The sequence below is a fragment of the Ranitomeya imitator genome, chromosome 10, assembly GCF_032444005.1.
Source record: "Ranitomeya imitator isolate aRanImi1 chromosome 10, aRanImi1.pri, whole genome shotgun sequence".
NCBI lineage: Eukaryota > Metazoa > Chordata > Amphibia > Anura > Dendrobatidae > Ranitomeya > Ranitomeya imitator.
Genome location: NC_091291.1, coordinates 36,553,153 through 36,575,323, shown reverse-complemented (window position 1 = coordinate 36,575,323; position 22,171 = coordinate 36,553,153). Strand labels below are relative to the sequence as shown.

Below are 22,171 nucleotides of genomic sequence, written 5' to 3'. Positions count from 1 at the left end.
TTCCACCTCCCTTGCGGGGAGAGGGGGCCAGTAATAGGGCCTGCACAGGAGACCGGGATATTCTGGTGGCTCAGGCCTCCTAACCATCATAGGTACCCCCGAGATAAGGGAAAGCCAGGGCCAAATTATAGTGGCAGGGATAGGTGTGGGTCCCAGTATGCGGTCCCGCCCCTTTATCGCCGTTAACGGCGTGACAAGAAAAAACGAGATGTGCGCTAACGCTCGCTTTTACTGAAATCTCAAAATATTGCAATGAAGAATGAACGAGTCACTGACTAATTATAATTGATGGGAACTTACCTCTGTTGTTTGTGGAGGCTGAAAAATAAATGACAAATTTTCACCATTAAAACAAGTTCTGGAAACATATGTCTTATTGCTAAGTCTAGCAGTGGTACTGTTAGAGCTCGATTTTGTCATATGAGTGTTATCTGTGGTTTTTATGGACAGCACTCGTACCTATCATATTTTTGGGGGTTTTGCACATGTCTGATTTTTTATTCGCACCCAGTGGTCCATGGAAAAAAAATCATGTTCGAATTTGATCCGAGTGTCGGATCAAAATCAGCAATGTAAATCTATGGGTACGTGAAAACATTAGAACTGCATTCAAATGACATCTGAGTGCAGTCTGATTTTCACAGAGTGGCAAAATGGAGAAGGTAAAGAAACTTTTTTTTTTCTCTCCACATCTGAGAAAAATTTATGTCAATCTGGTCAAACACTGATCAATCAGATAGTTTGTCACAGATGTGGAGAAAACGGTTGTGTGACCCTAACCTTACTGGAAACTTCTTTGCATGCATGCTTTCTCATTCAGTAATTTATTTTAGCTTTTATTTAGAGAGCATTACTCAAAATTCTTTAAAAAGGCATAAGTATATATTTAAAAAATAAATAAATACATTTAAAGAAATGTAAAAAAATATATACAGATAGTATATTTATGTATATACACTGTGAAAAAAATATATATATATATGTAGAGATAAATTATCTATCTATATATATTATAAGATTTCTGAATGACATATATATATATATATATATATATATATATACACATGCATACACATCTTATAATATATATTAAAAATATACACTTTTTTTTATCTACTAGAATTTATAAATAAAGTGCAATAAATAGAAAAGACCAGAAAAAGAAAACTTAAAGAAAACTTAAATTATAATAAATACATGCAAATACTAAAACCAACTCTAGAAACTGTAGATGATAAAACGCAAACATTATACTTATTTTAAATGGTTGAAAAAAAATTAAGTAGCTCCGTAAAAGTAAATTGTGAAAAATAAAACATGTAATGGGGAAGAAAAATAACAATTTGAATGAATAATACAATATAAAAGGCGTATATAAAAAGTACATTTTGGGTACTTACCGCAGTCGCTGGAGGTACTGCGAAATGATACAAAGGAAAGTTACATTAGTTCATGATCATTTCTATTAATTTATTGTACAATTTAATGGAACAGCACTCTATTATAGTGAGGGGGTGGTATGGAGGCAAACTAAACATCAGAAAGGTTCTCCTTAAAAGGAATCTGTCAGTAGGATCTACTCTATCTGCAATTCGATGCCTTATTGAAAATAAATCCACATTTTTCATCATATTTAAATGAGCTGTTAAGATCTATGGGCGGGACATAGATCTCTTGGAGACTCTGCCTCCAGAGCTGATCTATGGGCGGGACATAGATCTCCAGGACACTCTGCCTCCAGAGCTGATCTATGGGCGGGACATAGATCTCCAGGATACTCTGCCTCCAGAGCTTATTTAACATGGAAGGTGGCATTACGAGTGTGAGACATGTAATGACTGACAGCCTGCTCCATGGGAATAAGACATCAGATTGCAGATATCATTTTATTACTATGACCTACATGCCCATATAGACGGCTTAGGATGATTAATCCTACTGACGGTAAAAGTTCACTTATAATTGCACTGACATTGAAATTACGCTTTATACCCCCCCTCCCCACCTCAAAATGGATTCTATCCACTATTCACATGGAGAAAAGATGGGCTGTTGACTTACTGCACTCATAGCTCTTGCAGCAATGGTCATCTCCAGGAACTTCCACTAGAACAGCCGGTATATCACAAGGTGGGACAAAGCAGTTAACACCGGTACATAGCTGTAACAGAGACAGACATATTAAGTATATCGGTTTGGTCTATTCTAATAATAAAGAAGGGTGACCTTGGGGAACTTTGAATCTATTGATGGCTGTTTTATAATTTTTTTTTAAAGTAGACACAACCGGAATGGGTTTAGGTCTAGGTCTCATTTACAGAATATAAGCCTCTACCAGGAGCCTAATGATCGCGGTCACAGAGGTCGCGACTGGGCCCATGTGGGTGATGGGCCTGCCTATGCCAACACAATCTTCAAGGGGATGTGCGTCTTCGGACACACATTCAGCTGATGTGTATTGAGGTGAAGAGACCCTCTGGGTCCGTGCACTGCAATACACGCTGCCGGCCACAATGAGGGACATATATACCAGGATGGGTGGACATATGTACAAGGATGGGCCCATGATGAGGGACATATAAACCAGGATGGGCCCATGATGAGGGACATATATACCAGGATGGGTCCATGATGAGGGACATATATACCAGGATGGGTGGACATATGTACAAGGATGGGCCCATGATGAGGGGCATATATACCAGGATGGGTGGACATATGTACAAGGATTGACCCATGATGTGGGACATATAAACCAGGATGGGGCCAGAATGAGGAACATATATACCAGGATGGGTGGACATATGTACAAGGATGGGCCCATGATGAGGGACATATATACCAGGATGGGTGGACATATATGCAAGGATGGGCCCATGATGAGGGACATATATACCAGGATGGGTGGACATATGTACAAGGATGGGCCCATGATGAGGGACATATAAACCAGGATGGGCCCATGATGAGGGACATGTATACCAGGATGGGTGGACATATGTACAAGGATAGGCCCATGATGAGGGACATATATACCAGGATGGGTGGACATATGTACAAGGATGGGCCCATGATGAGGGACATATAAACCAGGATGGGCCCATGATGAGGGACATATAAACCAGGATGGAGCCAGAATGAGGGACATATATACCAGGATGGGTGGACATATGTACAAGGAAGGGCCCATGATGAGGGATATATAAACCAGGATGGGCCCATGATGAGGGACATATATACCAGGATGGGTGGACATATGTACAAGGATAGGCCCATGATGAGGGACATATATACCAGGATTGGGCCAGAATGACTGACATATACTCCAGGATGGGCCCATGATGAGGGACATATAAACCAGGATGGGCCCATGATGAGGGACATATATACCAGGATGGGTCCATGATGAGGGACATATATACCAGGATGGGTGGACATATGTACAAGGATGGGCCCATGATGAGGGACATATATACCAGGATGGGTGGACATATGTACAAGGATTGGCCCATGATGTGGGACATATAAACCAGGATGGGGCCAGAATGAGGAACATATATACCAGGATGGGTGGACATATGTACAAGGATGGGCCCATGATGAGGGACATATATACCAGGATGGGTGGACATATATGCAAGGATGGGCCCATGATGAGGGACATATATACCAGGATGGGTGGACATATGTACAAGGATGGGCCCATGATGAGGGACATATATACCAGGATGGGTGGACATATATGCAAGGATGGGCCCATGATGAGGGACATATATACCAGGATGGGTGGACATATGTACAAGGATGGGCCCATGATGAGGGACATATAAACCAGGATGGAGCCAGAATGAGGGACATATATACCAGGATGGGTGGACATATGTACAAGGAAGGGCCCATGATGAGGGATATATAAACCAGGATGGGCCCATGATGAGGGACATATATACCAGGATGGGTGGACATATGTACAAGGATAGGCCCATGATGAGGGACATATATACCAGGATGGGGCCAGAATGACTGACATATACTCCAGGATGGGCCCATGATGAGGTATATATATATACCAGGAAGGAGCCCAGGATGGGGGGACATTACTACATAATGAGGGAGGCACCTTATGTGTCCTTATAGGATTTAGAACTCTATAAGGGCCCATATATATGACCAACATGCGAGGGGGCCCTGGTCCAATTTATGCACAGGGGCCCATTGGATTCTAGTTACACCACTGGCTGCTACTAATGGAACATGTAAAATGATCCTACACAGTTTTGGAAAAGGACATGGTACTGGATCAGATATTACTGATGGTGGGAAGTCTTACCTCTGGAGTTGTGGGCGCTTGAGTTGGGGTCTCTGTAACAGAAGATTGTTTATATTAATTATTATAGAACTGAATTTTCTTAACTGCTGAAAATTGCTTTGTACAATGGTCCTTTATGAGGGTGGTCTTCTCATAAAAATATTATGAGAAATATACCATGAATGTTTCACTGTATACTTAGTTACTTAGGTTGAAAAAAGACCTCGGTCCATCAAGTTCCACCAATTTTAACTTTAAATTAACTATAACCCGCAATGTTATGTGTATTGAGGAATTCGACCAGCACTTGTATAAAAGCTGTCATAGTGTCGGCCATTACCACCTCTTGTGGTCAGCATTCCACAGTCTGACTGCTCTAACTGTAAAGAACCCTTTCCTATTTAGCTGTCAGAATCGCCTTTCTTCCACCTGTAATGAGTGCCCCCTGGTCCATAGTATGGTCCTTGGAATGATTAAGTAATGGGCCGTCCTTTGTACTGACCACAGATATATTTTTACATGTAAATGAGATCCCTTCTGAGGCTTCTTTTTTTCTAAGCTAAACAAGTCCAACTTTTTCAATCTCTGATCGTACGAGAGGCCTCCATCCCATGTAATAATCTAGTTGCCGCTTTTGAATTGACTCTAATTTCTGAATATCCTTTTTTTAAATATGGAGCCCAATCCTGAATCCCATATTCTAGAAACGGCCTCACAAGCGATTTATAAATGGGTAACAAAACATTGGGATCGCGGGATTTTATCTCTTTATACACCCTAAAATCTTGTTTGCTTTTGTGGCTGCTGCTTGACATTGAGTGCTGCTGCTCAGCTTACTTGTAACCAGAAAACCCAAGTCCTTCTCCTGTTCTGTAGTCCCGAGTATACTCCCATTTGATGTATATGCAGCTATAGGATTACTACGTCCAGGTGCATTACTCTACATTTATTTAGTGTCGTCAGCAAAGACTGACACTTTAATCTTAATCCCATCCACAAGGTCATTAATAAACAGGTTAAAAAGAATTGGTCCTAGCACAGATCCTTGCGGTCTCCACTCCCCACTGCTGACTAAATCCCATTTAGAGAATGTATCATTTACGATGACTCTTTATTTCCGGTCATTTATCCAATTTCCTACCCATTTGCATATAGTTTCCCCCAGTCCTCACTTCCGAAACTTCAGTATAAGGCTGTTATGTGGTACAGTATCAAATGCCTTTGCAAAGTCCAGATAAATCACATCAACCCCATTACCTACATCCAGATTTGCACTTACATTCTCAGAGAAACTCCAAATGTTAGTTAGACACAACCTATCTTTCGAGAATCCATGCTGGTTGTCAGTTTTATATTATTATCCACAATATATTTCTGCAGGTCATCTCTTATAATGCCCTCAAAAATTTTGCACACTACTGATATCAGGCTTAGCGTACAGTAGTTGCCCGGATCCACCTTCTTACCTTTCGTAATTATCTGTGCCACATCATCCATCCTCCAATCGTGTGGCACCACCCCTGTTACAGGAGAGTCTAAGAATATGAGATACAGAGTGTTAGGGGTCGAGTTCCCGCTTCTGCACAGGGGGAATCTCGGGCCGTTTCTGCTGCGGTCTCCCATTCTTCTCCTGCCGCAGTGGAACCTGCTCAGCGGAGACGTCGGTCCTTGCGTCTGGCTCAGTCTCACTCTGTGCTTAGGCTTGCTGTTGCTTTTCCAGCTTTTGCCATTAAAGCCAGTGCTGGGCAGCAGCGAGCAGACGCTTTTGGGACTAAGTCCTGCTTTTTCCCTTCTGAGCATGCCCAGGGTGAGATCTCCCGTTGGAGATCGAGGGTCACATGCTCAGATACTGCAGCGGTTCCCATTGGTCCTCCTGGAAGGTCCTGTTGGTGCTAACTTCTGTGGCAGCTTCCCATTGGTCCTTTATTGGAAGGTCCTGAACGTGCTGCAGCTATATAAGCTTTGCATGACCACACGGCCATGCGCTAGTGTACAATTGTACAATTGCCGTTCATTAAATAACCCTACCCTATTGTATGACTGTTCGCATGAGGTGTATGGCTGCTATCTAGCGCCAGACTAACCTCTCAACGTGTTACACATGAATCAGCATCTATTGCTGTGACCGCCAGTGCGGCGCCATGCGCCAGTAGTGCGCTTCCTAACCCACGTCCGGGTGCTTAGTGGTGTCTGCCAGCACGGCACAGTTCGCACTTCGGTGCTCTAACTATACCTAACACACCCAGTTGCGGTGTTGTGCGCAAGTAGTCTGAACGGACTTCAACTCTGAGTCTTGGGATTGAGTTCGCTGACTCCTTGCTTGCACTCATTAGTGCGGTATTGCGGACCTGTGGCTTTACAGGGTTCGCTTCCACCGCCATATAGCGCTGCCATTTACTAGCAGCAGGTTTTCACCTGCACGGGGGACCCCGGACTGCGAACGCACCAATATTATTTCACCTTATACTTGGTGCGTTCCGCCAGTCCTAACACAGCGGGCTGTCAATTACTGAGCTCAATTCCCTCAGTATCCGTGAATGAATGCCATCTGGGCTGGGGGATTTGTCAGTGTAATTTGTCCAGACGCAGGCGTACTTCTTTTTGTGTTAAACTAGTTATATCAGGTGGTGAACTTTAATTTTTGCCTTGTTGAATGATCCCTGGAACAGTTAGTTGATTGGTGAACATGGATGAAAAGTGCCTGTTTAATATCTCAGCCTTTTCTTTGTCCTCTATTATCTTGTTATTATCATCTTTTCATGGGCCCATACCATCTATGTTTCTTTTTTGGCATTGATGTATTTATAAAATTTTGGGGGATTTATTTCAATGTCACTGGCAATTTGTTTCTCTGTAGATCGCTTTGCAGCTTGATTTCTTTTTTACATTTCTTGTTTAGATCTTTATACTCTTGAAATGCTATTTCTGTATTCTCGACCTTCAGCATTTTGAATGCTCTTTGTTTTAGTCTTATTATACTCTGTGCTGCCTTATTTATCCATAATGGCTTCTTTTTATTCCTGGACATTTTATTACCAGAGGGTATAAGCTTTCTACAGGATTCCAGTAGTGTATCCTTAAACATGCCCCATTTATGGTCGATATCCCCAGTTGCCATGAGATGTTCCCAGTCTACTCGATTAATTTCTTCCCTTAATTTGTTGAAAATAGTTTTCCTAAAGTTACTGGTTTTTGCATTTCTCCTTTTGAATGTTTGATTGACAACTACTTTGAAACTTAAGGTACCTTCACACATAACGATATTGTTAACGATATCGTTGCTATTTGTGACGTAGCAACGATATCGTTAATGAAATCGTTCTGTGTGACAGCGACCAACGATCAGGCCCCTGCTGGGAGATCGTTGGTCGCTGAATAAAGTCCAGAACTTTATTTCGTCGCTGGACTCCCTGGAGACATCGCTGGATCGGCGTGTGTGACACCGATCCAGCGATGTCTTCACTGGTAACCAGGGTAAACATCGGGTAACTAAGCGCAGGGCCGCGCTTAGTAACCCGATGTTTACCCTGGATACCATGCTAAAAGTTAAAAAAAAACAAACACTACATACTTACCTAACGCTGTCTGTCCTCCAGCGCTGTGCTCTGCACTCCTCCTGTACTGTCTGTGAGCCGGAAAGCAGAGCGGTGACGTCACCGCTCTGCTTTCCGGCTCACAGACAGTACAGGAGGAGAGCAGAGAAGCAGAGCGCAGCGCTGGAGGACAGACAGCGGTAGGTAAGTATCTAGTGTTTGTTTTTTTTAACTTTTAGCATGGTATCCAGGGTAAACATCGGGTTACTAAGCGCGGCCCTGCGCTAAGTTACCCGATGTTTACCCTGGTTACCGGCATCGTTGGTCGCTGGAGAGCTGTCTGTGTGACAGCTCTCCAGCGACCAAACAGCGACGCTGCAGCGATCCGGATCGTTGTCGGTATCGCTGCAGCGTCACTTAATGTGAAGGGGCCTTTACCATATTATCGTCACTGCTTCTTAAATGCTTAGAACTGAAATTGTATCCGGTCTGTTTGACAGAACCAGATCCAGCAGATTACCTCCCCTGGTCAGTTCATCTACCAGCTGAGAGAGGTAATTGTCCTGAATTGTGGATAAGAACTTGCAGCTTTAAGCACAACCAGAAGATTCTACGTCAGTTCTTGATGGTTTTCTTGAATGATGACAACAACATATTTAAAGCTTATCACCCAATCAATAGTATAGAAAATAACTTATTGAACTTTGGGGAGCCAAGCTAACCACTGGGACCCCCATCGATCTTGAAAACGGTAATTTACATGGACTGACTGATGGCACAATATTATTGCCGATCGGTAAACCTTTGCAAACAATGCATTGCTAAAGGACCATGATTTTTTTTCGCTGTGTAAAAGATTATTGAATTCTACGAATGAGCGTTTTGCTCATTCATTGGGTGATTAGCAGCCTGTCTACATTGGAACACTCTTATACTTTGCACGTATATCAGCCTATAGTCCGTCTCATTTCTTTGGTTTTGCCGTAAATTCTTGTGCTTTGTACAAACAGGGACATGTCCCCCCATTCAGAGCTGAGTATTTCATCTGTATAGCTTTCCATGGATTGGTGTCTAAGTCGGGACCCAGTCCTACTTTGTCCTTATTCATATTTTAGTCACTTGACACATGGTAAAGTTTTAAACCTAGAGACAGGCTAGGACCATTCCGATGAGTACACCTTGTCGGGGTGGAATGGCTAATATGTTTTGTTTGCTCAAAATAACGTTAACTAAGTATCCTATGTTATTTACATGTACTATTACTATTTACTAGCTGTAGCTTACATGCTCAATTGCGTTTTTTGCTTGTGTTTCGTCTGTGAAATGGACAGCATGAATGTGCCCTTTGCATGCATACAGCTTTTAGTCCAACTCATTTTTTTGGGTTTAGCCTGTCCACACTACAAGATAATCATGAAACGAGTGTGAACAGAGAAGTGGTCAAGCGTGGGCACCTTTGCCCCTTCCTTTCTCAATGGGAGTACCAAAGATAGCCGAGAACAGTACTCAGAAGTCCCAATAAGAATGAATGGAGTGGAGGCGCACGTGTAGACTTCTTGGGATCAGTGGTGGTAACACCAGTTGGACGCCCCGTGATCTGGAAGTTACGCCCTATCCAATGAATAGGGTATACCTTCAAAACTAAATACAGCTTATTTAATACTATAAACAGGAGAGGCACACATGTTCAGACTTCCATTGCTCACTTACGGCATATGTATTCTGGGCAGCAGTACTTTTCAGGGTCTTGCGTTCTGATTGGTGGTATGCCATCTTGACATTGAGGAATGGGACTGCATGGCTGCGTGCACTCTGCAATAAAAGACAACATACACCTTTATATATAGTCTGTAGGGTTTATGACAGACTATATTCTGTGAAAGGAGATCTTCTGATGTTCCTCCCAATATATACAACAATTATCAATCCAAACCATTCGCATTCTATTTCCATATTACTTAGATTGTGGATCGTGATACTCACCGCACACGTAGTGAGGGCAACACTCATCCGCCCAAGCGTAGGTATTGACAGTAGCTCCCTGTTTGGTGCATGTTAGGGGCTCACAGAGTATATTCAAACAGCGATCCTGTAATACATGAGCATTTTTTTTCAGTATCATTTTAAGTGTTTTTTTTATTATTATAAAGACCAAAGATAAGAAGCCTTTATTCAGATATCCAAACTATTGGCTACCATGTTAAAAACATTTCTTACGCATGAGTTTTTACAAAACATTTCTTACGCATGAGTTTTACCAAACTTTTCTTACGCTTGAGTTTTTACCCTTCTTGAACCTTTTCTTGAAGTTCAATGTATATGAAGATGACCAGCTACAGAAATATGATTTTGCCATAACCTGTTGGGCGTTATTTATGCTATATGTGTCTATATGTGGCCACCTAGTCATTGGGATGTGAGTTTCAGCCTTCACGTCACGATGTCATGTCGATATTATACCGGGAAATTCATGGAAGAGTCAAGGTTGTTTTGGTGTGCATTCTCGTGACTATTCTACAACCCAAACTATTACTGGGTCAAATGAGAATATGGGCAAAGAAACAATCCAAAACGAAAATATGCTTTGCTATTGGGTGAACCCTGAAGCTCCAGGGCACCAATACAAAGTTTGTCTCACCAACTATCATACATATTTATACTGATAGTCTGCTTATATAGACCAAAGGGACCTTTCATAGCCCCAAAGGCTCCATGACCTGGTTCACCGTATAGTTACGGGCTTGCTAGCTTTTATTGAGTGCATGTCTTCAGAATATTCCACAGCTGAATTACGCCATCAATAGTCTGTGTACTATACAGTTTATTAATGATTATATTGAGCAATGGATATAAAGGTTCATAGTATATATGACATTTCAGACAATCTAGTTGTAACTTACAGGGGTTGGTATTGGAGTGGTGATGATGATGGGAGTCTGTTAAAAAAACAAACACAAAATGTAATTTAAATATTTGCGTGTTTCTGATATACACCTTCCACAACCCAATCAATAGTCCATTTATTCCTCGTCTGTGATTTTACATCATATTTGTTGAGGAACGGATTTTAAAGGAAAGAACACAAAGACGACCTATCACTAGATCAAAACTGGTCACTTTTTTTCTTATTTTATTCTCTCTACTCCCCTGAATGTTCTATTTTATTTTTCTTTTTAATAATCTGACAAATGGTTCCAGAGAGAAGGATCTTTTATACTGAACGCTAAATTTTATGCTCTTTACTAAAAGAGAGTCGATCATGGGATCCTCAGGGGCGTATCCTTAGGCTGCTTGATATTATACATTTTTGAGCCACTCCCCCTGGTTAAATACCGTATCAATTATTTGTAAATAAAAAGGCCCATATCTCTTGTAATGATATGGTAAATTTTAAAAACAAAATTCAGAATACTCAGCGGAAGAGCGGGAACAAAATAACAGCTCATGACTTTTGACCGAACTGGCGATAGATTCTCTTTTAACTCATACAGTTTGGTTATAACTTACCTGAGGAGTTGTTGGTGCAAGCTGTAAAAAGTGCCAGCCCAAATTTTTTTTACTAGAAATGTATTCCGAAAGTGTGGCGTTAATTATGACAAATTTGTCGGGTAGAACTCAACCACATCTCTCACGCTGAGCTCTGCCCAATTTTTTTAAAAATTGTTTGAGCTGCCACAAAAATAGGTGCATTTTTACACAACTATAAGTTGTAAAATAATTTTGCAACAGGTTAACCTGATTTTTTTTTTCGGGGTTGCAAATTATTTGATCAATTTGACCCTAAATTTGCTGATCTTCAGGTATTCCAAAGCGAAGCAAATTTGTTAAGCAAATTTGTTATGAAATGGGTGTCATTTGTTTTAGTAGCGCAGGAATATTTTTGTCCTTTCTAGCCAACTCAGCCCGAAATCACAAACTTGAGGGCTGGATTTATGTAAACCCCATCACTTGTTGGTCCATTACACTACATTAAACTGCAAATTTGCCAAAACTGTCAATGAAAAATTGGAACAATTCAAACAAATTCAGGACAGTTGTCATATGATGAATCTATTTGTCTCAGGGGATAATAATAACTGTATACACTAATTTAGGTTTGATCATATTTTTTTGTTCATGTGCTACAAAGCCAGATCCCCAAAGTACCAATAGTGACTGCAGTTACCCTTTAAACATTCTAAAAAGAAGAATTTATGCAAACAATAATATACTTACTGTTGTTTCGATTTTAGTGACTGTAATAAAGAAAAAACATGAATATGTTTAATTCAAAAAATGTTCAGCTCACGTAAAAAAACAAAAAAAAATGAAATGCCTTTCATTTAAAATTACATTTTTTTGATCAACAATTTCAGCTTCATTGGATTACATATGTAGTGTAGGTCTATGAGCCTGATTTATCATTTGCGATTTTTTTTTTCAAGTTACGTTTCTTGTCTTTTTGTCTTTTGGTATCGATATTTTTTGCACCAAATTCTTCAAAATGGGGCATGTGAATCATCTATTACAGTGGGGAAACAAAGTATTTAGTCAGCGACCAATTGTGCAAGTTTTCCCACTTAAAAAGATGAGAGAGGCCTGGAATTGACATCATAGGTAGACCTTAACTATGAGAGTCAAAATGAGAAAACAAATCCAGAAAATCACCTTGTCTGATTGCAAGATTTATTTTGCTAATTATGGTGGAAAATATGAATTTGGTCATTAACAATTGTCCATCTCAATATTTTATTATATATCCTTTGTTGGCAAAGACAGTGGTCAAACGTTTTCTGTAAGTCTTCACAAGGTTGGCACACACTGTTGTTGGTATGTTGGCCCATTCCTCCATGCAGATCTCCTCTAGAGCAGTGATGTTTTGGGCCTGTCGCTGGGCAACACGGACTTTCAACTCCCACCAAAAGTTTTCTATAAGGTTGAGATCTGGAGACGGGCTAGGCCACTCCAGGACCTTCATATGCTTCTTATGAAGCCACTCTTTCGTTGCCCTGGCGGTGTGCTGAAAGACCATCCACATTTCATCTTCAATGCCTTGCTGATGGAAGGAGGTTTGCACTCAAAAACTCACAATACATGGCCCCATTCATGTACACAGATCAGTTGTCCTGGTCTCTCTGCAGAGAAACAGCCCCAAAGCATGATGGTGCCACCCTCATGCTTCACAGTAGGTATGGTGTTCTTTGGATGCAACTCAGCATTCTGTATCCTCCAAACATGATGAGTTTTGTTTCTACCAAAGATTCCCACTTTGGTTTCATCAGACCATATGACATTCTCCCAATACTCTTCTGGATAATCCAAATGCTCTCTAGCAAACTTCAGACGGGCCCGGACATGTACTGGCTTAAGCAGGGGGACACGTCTGGCACTGCAGGATCTGAGTCCCTGGCGGTGTAGTGTGTTACTGATGATAGCCTTTGTTACGGTGGTCCCAGCTCTATGCAGGTCATTCACTACGTCACCCTGTGTGGTTCTGGGATTGTTGCTCACCGTTCTTGTGATCATGTTGACCCCATGGGGTGAGATCTTGCGTGGAGCCCCAGACCGAGTGAGATTATCAGTGGTCTTATATGTCTTCCATTTTCTTATTATTGCTCCCACAGTTGATTTCATCACACCAAGCTGCTTGCCTATTGCAGATTCAGTCTTCCCAGCCTGGTGCAGGGCTACAATTTTGTTTCTGGTGTCCTTCGAGAGCTCTTTGGTCTTCACCATAGTGGAGTTTGGAGTGTGGCTGTTTTAGGTTGTGGACAGGTGTTTATTATACTGATAACAAGTTCAAGCAGGTGCCATTACTACAGGTAATGAGTGGAGGACAGAGGAGCCCCTTAAAGAAGAAGTTACAGGTCAGTGAGAGCCAGAAATCTTGCATGTTTTTAGGTGACCAAATACTTATTTTTCCAACATATTTTGCAAAAAAAAATCTTGCCAAATCAGACAAGGTGATTTTCTGGATTTGTTTTCTCATTTTGACTCTCATAGTTGTGGTCTTCCTAGGATGTCAATTACAGGCCTCTCTCATCTTTTTAAGTGGGAGAACTTGCGCAATCAGTAGCTGACTAAATACTTTTTTTCCCACTGTATGTTCAAAGTAAAACATAGTCTTTATTTTTGGTGTGTACCTTTTTTTTATGCAAAAAATTCACAGATTTTACAAAATTGCGCACAAATTCTGGAGGGGGTCTAGAGTACAGTTGCACAAAAAAAATTCACATTCGAACTAAGAAAAATAACATAAAAATTTTAAGTTTAAAAAAAGTGCAAATAAATGAGAAATTAATAAAAGATATAAATATTGCTCAAGCAAAAAACAGGTGCAAATCACCAAAAACTAGACAAAAAAAGGTGCAAAAGCAATCATGATCCTATGCTTTTACTTTTGTCTTTAAGATGTTTTGCTAATTTTTTTAGCAAAAAGTCTCACATTCCGCTAAATGGTGCAAAATTTGCAAAAAATATTAGAATTACATAAAGTTATCATGGGGGAGGTAATCGAGTACATTTGCACAAAAGTTTTGTGAATTTTTAAAAAATTAAATCATCTGGAAGCTCCAAACACTGCTGATAATATTAAGTAATACTTACTGCAATCATAGGTTGGACAGCATTCTGAATCTATGTCAAACTCCTTAATCACTGCTTGGCTGTTCTGTCCGCAGTTTGGAGCAGGGTCGCAGGGCTGACATACTGTAACAAAATAAATATTGGGGTTTAGTGTGGTGTTCGCTTGACTTATCAGCATCCAAAATGGACATTGGATCTGACAAATAATTCTTTGTAATGAAATCGCAGTTGGCGATGAAACGCGCGTCGAGGTGCTGATTAGCAGCCCAGACAGATGGCCACGGGTAATGCATCATGTCTTTGATTTTTGTATTTTCCATTACATTTTTTGGCCTCCACAACATCAATCAATTTGTCCTCTACGACATCAATAAAAACATCAGCTCAGGTCACAAAATAATAAACCTTCACCTAGCCCCAGATTCCAAAAAATGAAAATATTACAGGTCTTGGAAAATGGTGACAAAAGCAATATTTTTTTTTCATGCAAATTTCACAATTTTTCTTCACCACTTAAAGAAAAAATACTGCACGTTTCATATCTGCGTTCAAGTACTGACCTGGAGAAACATATTGGCAGGTCAGTTTTACCGTATAGCGAGCATGGTAAAGACTCAAATAACAATGTCTCCCTTCATAATGACCTTTGCACACGCTCAATAGATGATTCAAGAGAAAAAAATCTGAGTCAGTCTATTGCTGCTAAGGTACATGTGAAGTCCTGAAAAAAACAGGTAGTATAATTTAACAACACCACATGTCTCCAATGTAGAGCTGTTAATAGTTTTGTATGGTCAAAAATTAAGGGCAGTCTCTTTTTTTTTTTTTTTTTTTAAGTCAGACAGTCTCTTTTTTACCATAAAAGATGACCTATTGTTAAAATCAGGTTACACGTACCTTTAAGAAAAGTTTTGACAAGTTTTTTGTTTTCATATCCCAATCTTATAAATAAAAATTAGTAATCTTGCAATTTTCACACTGACCACTGGAGCTTTTTTAAACTCCTACTTCCTGTCTTTTCAGGAAGCATTTTCATCAGGCTCTTTATCATTAGAGGCAGGATAACATTTTTTTTTTACCGGCTTAGAAGAACTAGATGATATCACAGTTCTACCTCCTTTCACAATGACCTTTGCGCCCGCTCATTAGAAGCTTCAATAGAAAAGAGCTGAGGCAGTTTATTGCTGCTAATGTACATGTGCATTCTAGAAGGAACAGGAAGTGTAAAGTCTAAAACAGCCCCAGTGGCCAGTGTGAAAATTGCAACGTATCTAGTTTTATTGTAAAAAAAACAGCTCATGATATGAAATAATTTTTTTTAATACATAAAACCTGATTTGAACTTTTCCTGATGACACTTTCCTTTGAAAAACAAAGATTCGAAATATTTGTGTCCATAGAATAACACTTCTTCCTGAAGCTATAGATTGTTTTAGGAGATGTGTGTGGATCCCAAGACTTGTTTAGCCTCATTCACCGATTGCCTTCCTACCGGTTGCAACTTACCGCATTTATACTGTGGACAACATGGGTCATCTCCTCCAGCAAACTCTCGGATGGTGCCTATTTTGTGGCACTCAATCACTGGGCACTCTTCACTACAGTTCTGAAATAACGGAAAATATTTAAAAATGAGCAAAAATTGGCTGTGTCCACAAAGGATAGTATCTGGTTATGGTGCGGGACCATACTTACATTTGGGATCTCAGGAGTGGTTGATGGTGGTGTTGGTGGTGGTGCTGGAAATAACAAGAAATTTTCATACAATACAAATTAGGAAATCATAAGGAACCATTAAAGAGTAACCGTCATTTTAATTTTTAATTCCATAAATGAATAGTACAAACGAAAATAAGAAACCTTGTAATATATGTTATTGTTGACTGATCTTTCTTCTCAAAATTCTCAGTTCATGGGTAAAATCTGTAAAATACAGACTTTCCCATTACTGAGATAGGAGGTTATAGTTGGTGCTCATAAAGTTCTATGGAGAGGGGAGGAGCTACACAGACATAATATTGCAAATTCTCTTGATAGTTAATTTTTTTGTCCAGAGCAGGGAGTCACAACAAGGAGAGTCTTTTTGGAGGACCTAGGTTGTACAGAAATTGAATTGATGGTCCATTTATTTAATTGGGTAACATGTAATACTCTGTTTGCCCACCGGGTTTGCTATAGGAAAAGTAAAACCCAAATGTAATCAGCATAAAAAAGTGTCAAAAATTATTTTGTAAAGGTGCCTTGCATTGAAATAAAAAGAAAACTTACCACACTCATACAAGGGGCAGCAGGGATCGTCGGAGTCAATTTTCACAATTCGTTTCTCATTTTCGCGACACTCGGGTACGATGCATGTAACGCTATCACATGTCTGAAGGAACAGAGAAAGGTGAGAATAAATTATGTGATCATAAACGTGTTGTCTCAGTTTCTTGTAAACTGGTACTTTGGTGAAAAAAAAAATGTTGGATCTCCTGCAATTTTACAATTAGAAAAATAATGGTAGCATATTAATTAATTGAAAATGTCTGATTGGTACCGGTCTCAAAAAAGGGGCTCATCATGGACTCCTACAGAATGGATAGTTGGCCGTACATGCGCACCTCTCCCTTTATTCATTGAGTTGGGAGCTCCAGCATTCCTAATGGAGGCAGTCCTGCGTGTACGGCCATGTCTTCTTCTCAAGATAGATGTTGTTCTCAGCGGCAGGACCACATCTATCGGACATCCTATCTACCCCAGAGGTACCCAACCTGGGACTTGGGAGTCACTTATGGCTCACGGGCACATGTTGTATGGCTTGCAGCTGTCTGCCGGCTTGGTGCACTAGCAAACAGCTAAGAAGAGGTCTCCAGATGTTGACTTTTCTGAGTTGGGCCTGATCTGGATGGACATTCACTGGCCACAGGGGTGGAGAGATAAATAAGGTTAGCTGGAAATAGGATGGTAGCGCCAAATATGGGGCACTTGAGTCAGATGAGAACACCTGGATGTACCCATGCTTGGTACAAGGCAGGGCAGCACAAGGTCTTGGTGTGATTTCTGGTTGGCAGCTTTGGACATCATCCTGGCAAAGGGTGGCCCTGGCTATAACTACTGGGGAAGAGTTAGGGGTCTAGATGTCACTATCGGGATGTGGCTCATGACCATCTGTTAGAGGTGAATGTGGCTCTTAGGGTAAGAAAAATTGAGAACCAATGATCTACCCTTATGATGTCCATAAATGACCAAGACGGGACAACCCTTTTAAAAAATGGAAGACTGAAGCAACTTCCTTAAAGAGGTTTTCACCAAAATGCTGATTACTGGGGTAGCAACTTCTGGATACCCATCAACCCTGAAAATGGGGCTTTTGCACTGTCTTTTTTCAAGTCCTTTAGAGAAGAATTTTGGAAAATGGCAGAGAAGAATATCAAACATCACAGTATTGTTGACCTGAAAACAATCTCCACAGTTATAAATGCCAACGAAACAATTTGAAAAACAATGCAAGACACTGTTCAGCGAACTTACCGAAGGAGCAGTGGGAGGAACAGTCTACAAGGTAAAAGATCACAACAATGATGTTAATCATAAAGTCTTGATAGTAAAACTATTGGCAAAAGCTACATATGCCCATTACATGCCATCATGGGCATCCTAATGTCAAGCTGTCAAACATCAATTTGGGTGGTTTGTTATTTATATCTCTCCCTATACAGAAATTGCATGGCAATTAATTAACTGCTAATCTGGATACATAGGTCTGATACCATAAACACTGTAAGAATAGATATAATATATAAAGCTTTCGACATACCGGTACTGGTGTTATTGGTACTGGGAAAAAAAAAGAGCATATGCAGTTTACAATACTGTGATAGGTCACAAATGATAAAAAGAGAACCTTAATATTAAGTTTATACTTACCACAATCTGTTTGTCTACAGCAAGGATCATCACCGTCATATTCAATTGCGATTTCACCTACTGCGCACTGTATAACTGGGCAAATCACATTCTCGCACTACGGCACACAAAACACATGCAGTTAGAATACATCATATATGCATTATCTTACATCATAACCTAAATATAAGAGATGAATCCCTTGTTCGGAAGGTTTCCTGGTGGCTGGATATTGAGTTCATCACTGTTTCTGCTGTGACTCTGAAGGTAATGCCCACAGCAAACAAAAGGCCCACAGCAAACAATTGCAATCAAAGTCCAATCTGGTACAGATCGCTAAAATGGATGATGGGGCAAATGATTCTACCGTCTTTATCTACCCAAGTGTCACAAGGTATAAACCCATGTTTCATTTCAGTTAAAGTGCTCGTTTTGAAAGTAGTCACGTCTTTAAATCTATCCTGTTGTATATCTTATTTTTGAGGTCGTAGTTCCTTACCGGTGGAAGCGGTGGTTCTGTTAAGAAAAAAAAACGAAAGAAATTGAAGTTAAATATTGTTGAGGATTTATGTAATCTTAACCCCCCAAAAAATCACATCTCCAAGCGAGGTCTTACCACACTTGTATTCTGGGCAGCATTCTGTGTCCGGATCTCCAACTCTTACTGGAGGTCTTCCATCATAACAGATCGGAGGGTCACACTCGATCTTGCATACTGAAAATAACATAAAAATGGCACAAATTTTTGGAGCTGTCGGTTCTCATGGCAGAGCTGCAGCTTTTTCTATATATACGGTTTCCAAAACGACTTCAGTAAGTGACTCGTTTTATTAGGCGACTTACCGCAGACAAAGTGTGGACAGCAGCTTTCGGCCCAAGGGATGATATCGAGGGTCGAGCCCTTTTTGTCACAGGTTATTGGTTCACAGAGGACATCTTTACAGGGCTCCTATAACAAATAAGGAGGACGAGACATATTTAGTTTGCACAGTCTTACACATGTTTTATAGTTAAATTTTGCATTACTATCAAAGTCTCTACTTGCTGTAAGCTAACATAAACACTCTTAGATTACATCCAGCAGTTAGGTAGGGACAATAACTCTTCAGTATAATCACAGTTGGGATGGCAGATGACAAAAAATATTAAAAAGGTCGTCCACTGTGTGACAACTCCTAACTAATGGCCATAGGGTGCTGCATGAACTTAAAAAAAAAATCTATACTTACCCCCCAGACCAGTGCCTCCCCTCTAACTTTCTTCCTTGTGTCCCTCTTCATCAGAGGGTACTGATCAGCTGCAGCCGTCACAATAGTGAGCAGAAGATCAGAGAGGGACACATGGCTGAAAGTAGAGGAGCAGTCGTAGCTCAGAAGGTAAATATAGACTATTTTTAATACAATTTAATGGTAATCACAAATGCAGATTCTTTACTGTAAGAGAAGTGAGATTATAGATTCTTTACTGTAAGAGCATTGACATTATGAAAATCTCTACCATATGATGTTGTAATGGTTGATTCACTAAAAAAAAAAAGTTATAGGATGGTCTAGATGTCTTTCTTGAAAAATATAATATGACAGGTTATGCCTACTAGATTCTGTGATGGGACATTAATCAGGGAACTGGTCTGATTCTCCACATTAAAGGATTTTCCCCCTAATGTAAAGGAATTAACATCTGCCTCATGGGATTTCGGTCTTCCTTTGGATCAACATGTAAGGTTATAGGTTTTTGCCCACCTTCAACCTTGAAAAAACTAATAATAATAATAGTAATAATAATAACACTAATAAAAAACTAATAAACTATATGCAGCAACTTAAGGGGATGTCCATAGTGGACAAGCCCACTTAAGTCATGGTATAAATATATATCTACATACATATCTTACCGAAGTAGTTGGTGCCTGTAAAAAATAAATACATAAATAAATGTAATGGTTAGAACGTAGATTTCATAATCCAGAAGAATATTAAACTACTACTAGCAGAAAAGCAGGTACAATTGGACAAACAAATGAAGTGTAGGTCCCTTTTTTTTTTAGATACCAGATGTACGCTTTTTTGATCCAAATAATGTCAACTATGTACCCAGTGTTATTTATATGTACTATTACTATTTATTTAGTTAGTTACTGCAGGGTTTTTTTTTCACTTTGTTTTTATCTTCGGTTTTGTCTATTAAATGGCTACAGTGTGAACACATTGCACATATAACAACGTATGTTCCGGCTCATTTCTTTGGTTTTCTGTTAGTTTTTTTGTACACACAAGGGGCGTGGCTCGCCTTTTTGTGGGCCCTGCATTTTGCCTTTATACTGTAGCTTCCCATAGGCAGATGCAAAACGGTCAGGCCTGTGTCCTTCTGTTGAGGCCTACTGGCACATAGAGAGGCACACCTACAAGAGTTAGGTACCATCCCGATTGGGTTCACCTTGTCGCAGTGGGAAATGTTTTTATGCCTTTTTTTTTTATCAAAATAGTGTCAACTAAGTACCCTATGTTATTTACATGTGCAATTACTATTTTCTTACTGCAGGATATTCGCTCATTTTTATTTTTTATCTTAGATTTTGTCTGTTAAATTGTCACAGTGTAAACATGCACCCACACCCTGCACCTATACCAACATATGCTCTGCTTCATTTCTTAGTGTTTGCTATAGGTTTTAGGTTTTCATCTATATTCCGCCATAAAAACTATGAAACTATTTGCAGAAACTATAAATATCATGATTTCAGTAGTAGTATATATATATATATATATAGATAGATATATCTATCTATCTATCTATATATATATATATATATATATCTGTATACATGTCTTACCGGAGTAGTTGGTGTCTGTAAAATAAAATAATAAATGTAATGGTTAGAACATAGATTTCATAGTCCAGTAAGATGTTAAATATGACTATCAGCAAATAGGATTTAATTGGACAAAAAAAACAATTTTACATAAGTAAAAGCAATAAGCATTGGCTTATTGTAGTAATGTAAGAGAAGCAGGAGTTACCATTTTTCCCCGTTTCTATCATGTCAATATGTACAATGTCATTGTTCGCCCTTTAGACAATGCTGCACAATGAAATATAACATTGATGAGTAATACTGTAGTGATTCCTGCACTGTACGCGGCAAGCTCCCCCTAGTGGTGACTGCAGACAGGCATCATTTTAACACATAACTCTATGTCTATGCAGGAGGTTTTGATAAACAGAAATTGGTCTCCAAAAATACTAATAAGAAGGTAATTCTTTTTACTTACAGGCTTTGGAGGAGGTGTTGCTTCTTCAGCTATAAAAAAAAGCAGTGGACATATTAAAGACATTTTTAAAGGAGTTATCCCACCAATACATATTTATTACCTGCACCCTCTGATCCTAAAATACAGGAATGTTCTGTCCACTGTATGAAAGGAGCATTAGTGCCCATACATCACCCCAACGATCTATTTCACTGTCTATGAGACCGATGGTCTCACATGCACTACCTCTCACATAGACCCATAAAAGTGGGTGAAGTATCCATATTCAGAGCAATGCATAGAATATCTCCAGATAAATGCATTCTCTAGTTTTTTATATTGCACCACCTATATAATTGACGTAAAGAAATATATAGGTATATTTTTCTTTTTTTTTTTTTTGCAGCATTTTTACTGTTTTTTTAGCACTGTTTACACACTGAAAACAGTCTGCTTATTTTGACATTTTAACACTTTTGGTGCTTTTTTGGGGTCTTTTCCAATCTTTTTCGGACTGCGGCATGCTCTTGGTATCACATATTTCTAGCCATTTATCCAAAGAGTTCCCTGTAGTAGGGAGCAAAAAAAAAAAGTCTGACATAAAAAGAAAAAAAAACAACAAAAAA

General features: G+C 39.7%; 1 protein-coding gene across 1 annotated transcript in view; it reads right to left on the bottom strand.

The window, feature by feature from the left end:
- Window positions 1–22,171, bottom strand: part of LOC138652191 (mucin-2-like) — a 209,517-nt gene that overhangs the window by 93,040 nt on the left and 94,306 nt on the right. Inside the window, exons 77-97 of the mRNA XM_069742959.1 lie at window positions 21,567–21,595; window positions 21,128–21,142; window positions 20,189–20,203; window positions 19,138–19,243; window positions 18,911–19,009; window positions 18,794–18,810; window positions 18,316–18,412; window positions 18,206–18,225; window positions 17,920–17,943; window positions 16,675–16,777; window positions 16,102–16,145; window positions 15,913–16,012; window positions 14,428–14,529; window positions 12,058–12,077; window positions 10,743–10,778; window positions 9,826–9,931; window positions 9,553–9,654; window positions 4,331–4,362; window positions 2,062–2,161; window positions 1,401–1,417; window positions 301–318 (exon numbers count right to left, since the gene is read on the bottom strand). Coding sequence (XP_069599060.1) covers window positions 301–318; window positions 1,401–1,417; window positions 2,062–2,161; window positions 4,331–4,362; window positions 9,553–9,654; window positions 9,826–9,931; window positions 10,743–10,778; window positions 12,058–12,077; window positions 14,428–14,529; window positions 15,913–16,012; window positions 16,102–16,145; window positions 16,675–16,777; window positions 17,920–17,943; window positions 18,206–18,225; window positions 18,316–18,412; window positions 18,794–18,810; window positions 18,911–19,009; window positions 19,138–19,243; window positions 20,189–20,203; window positions 21,128–21,142; window positions 21,567–21,595 — 1,202 coding nt within the window. The remainder of the gene's footprint in view (window positions 1–300; window positions 319–1,400; window positions 1,418–2,061; window positions 2,162–4,330; window positions 4,363–9,552; window positions 9,655–9,825; window positions 9,932–10,742; window positions 10,779–12,057; window positions 12,078–14,427; window positions 14,530–15,912; window positions 16,013–16,101; window positions 16,146–16,674; window positions 16,778–17,919; window positions 17,944–18,205; window positions 18,226–18,315; window positions 18,413–18,793; window positions 18,811–18,910; window positions 19,010–19,137; window positions 19,244–20,188; window positions 20,204–21,127; window positions 21,143–21,566; window positions 21,596–22,171) is intronic.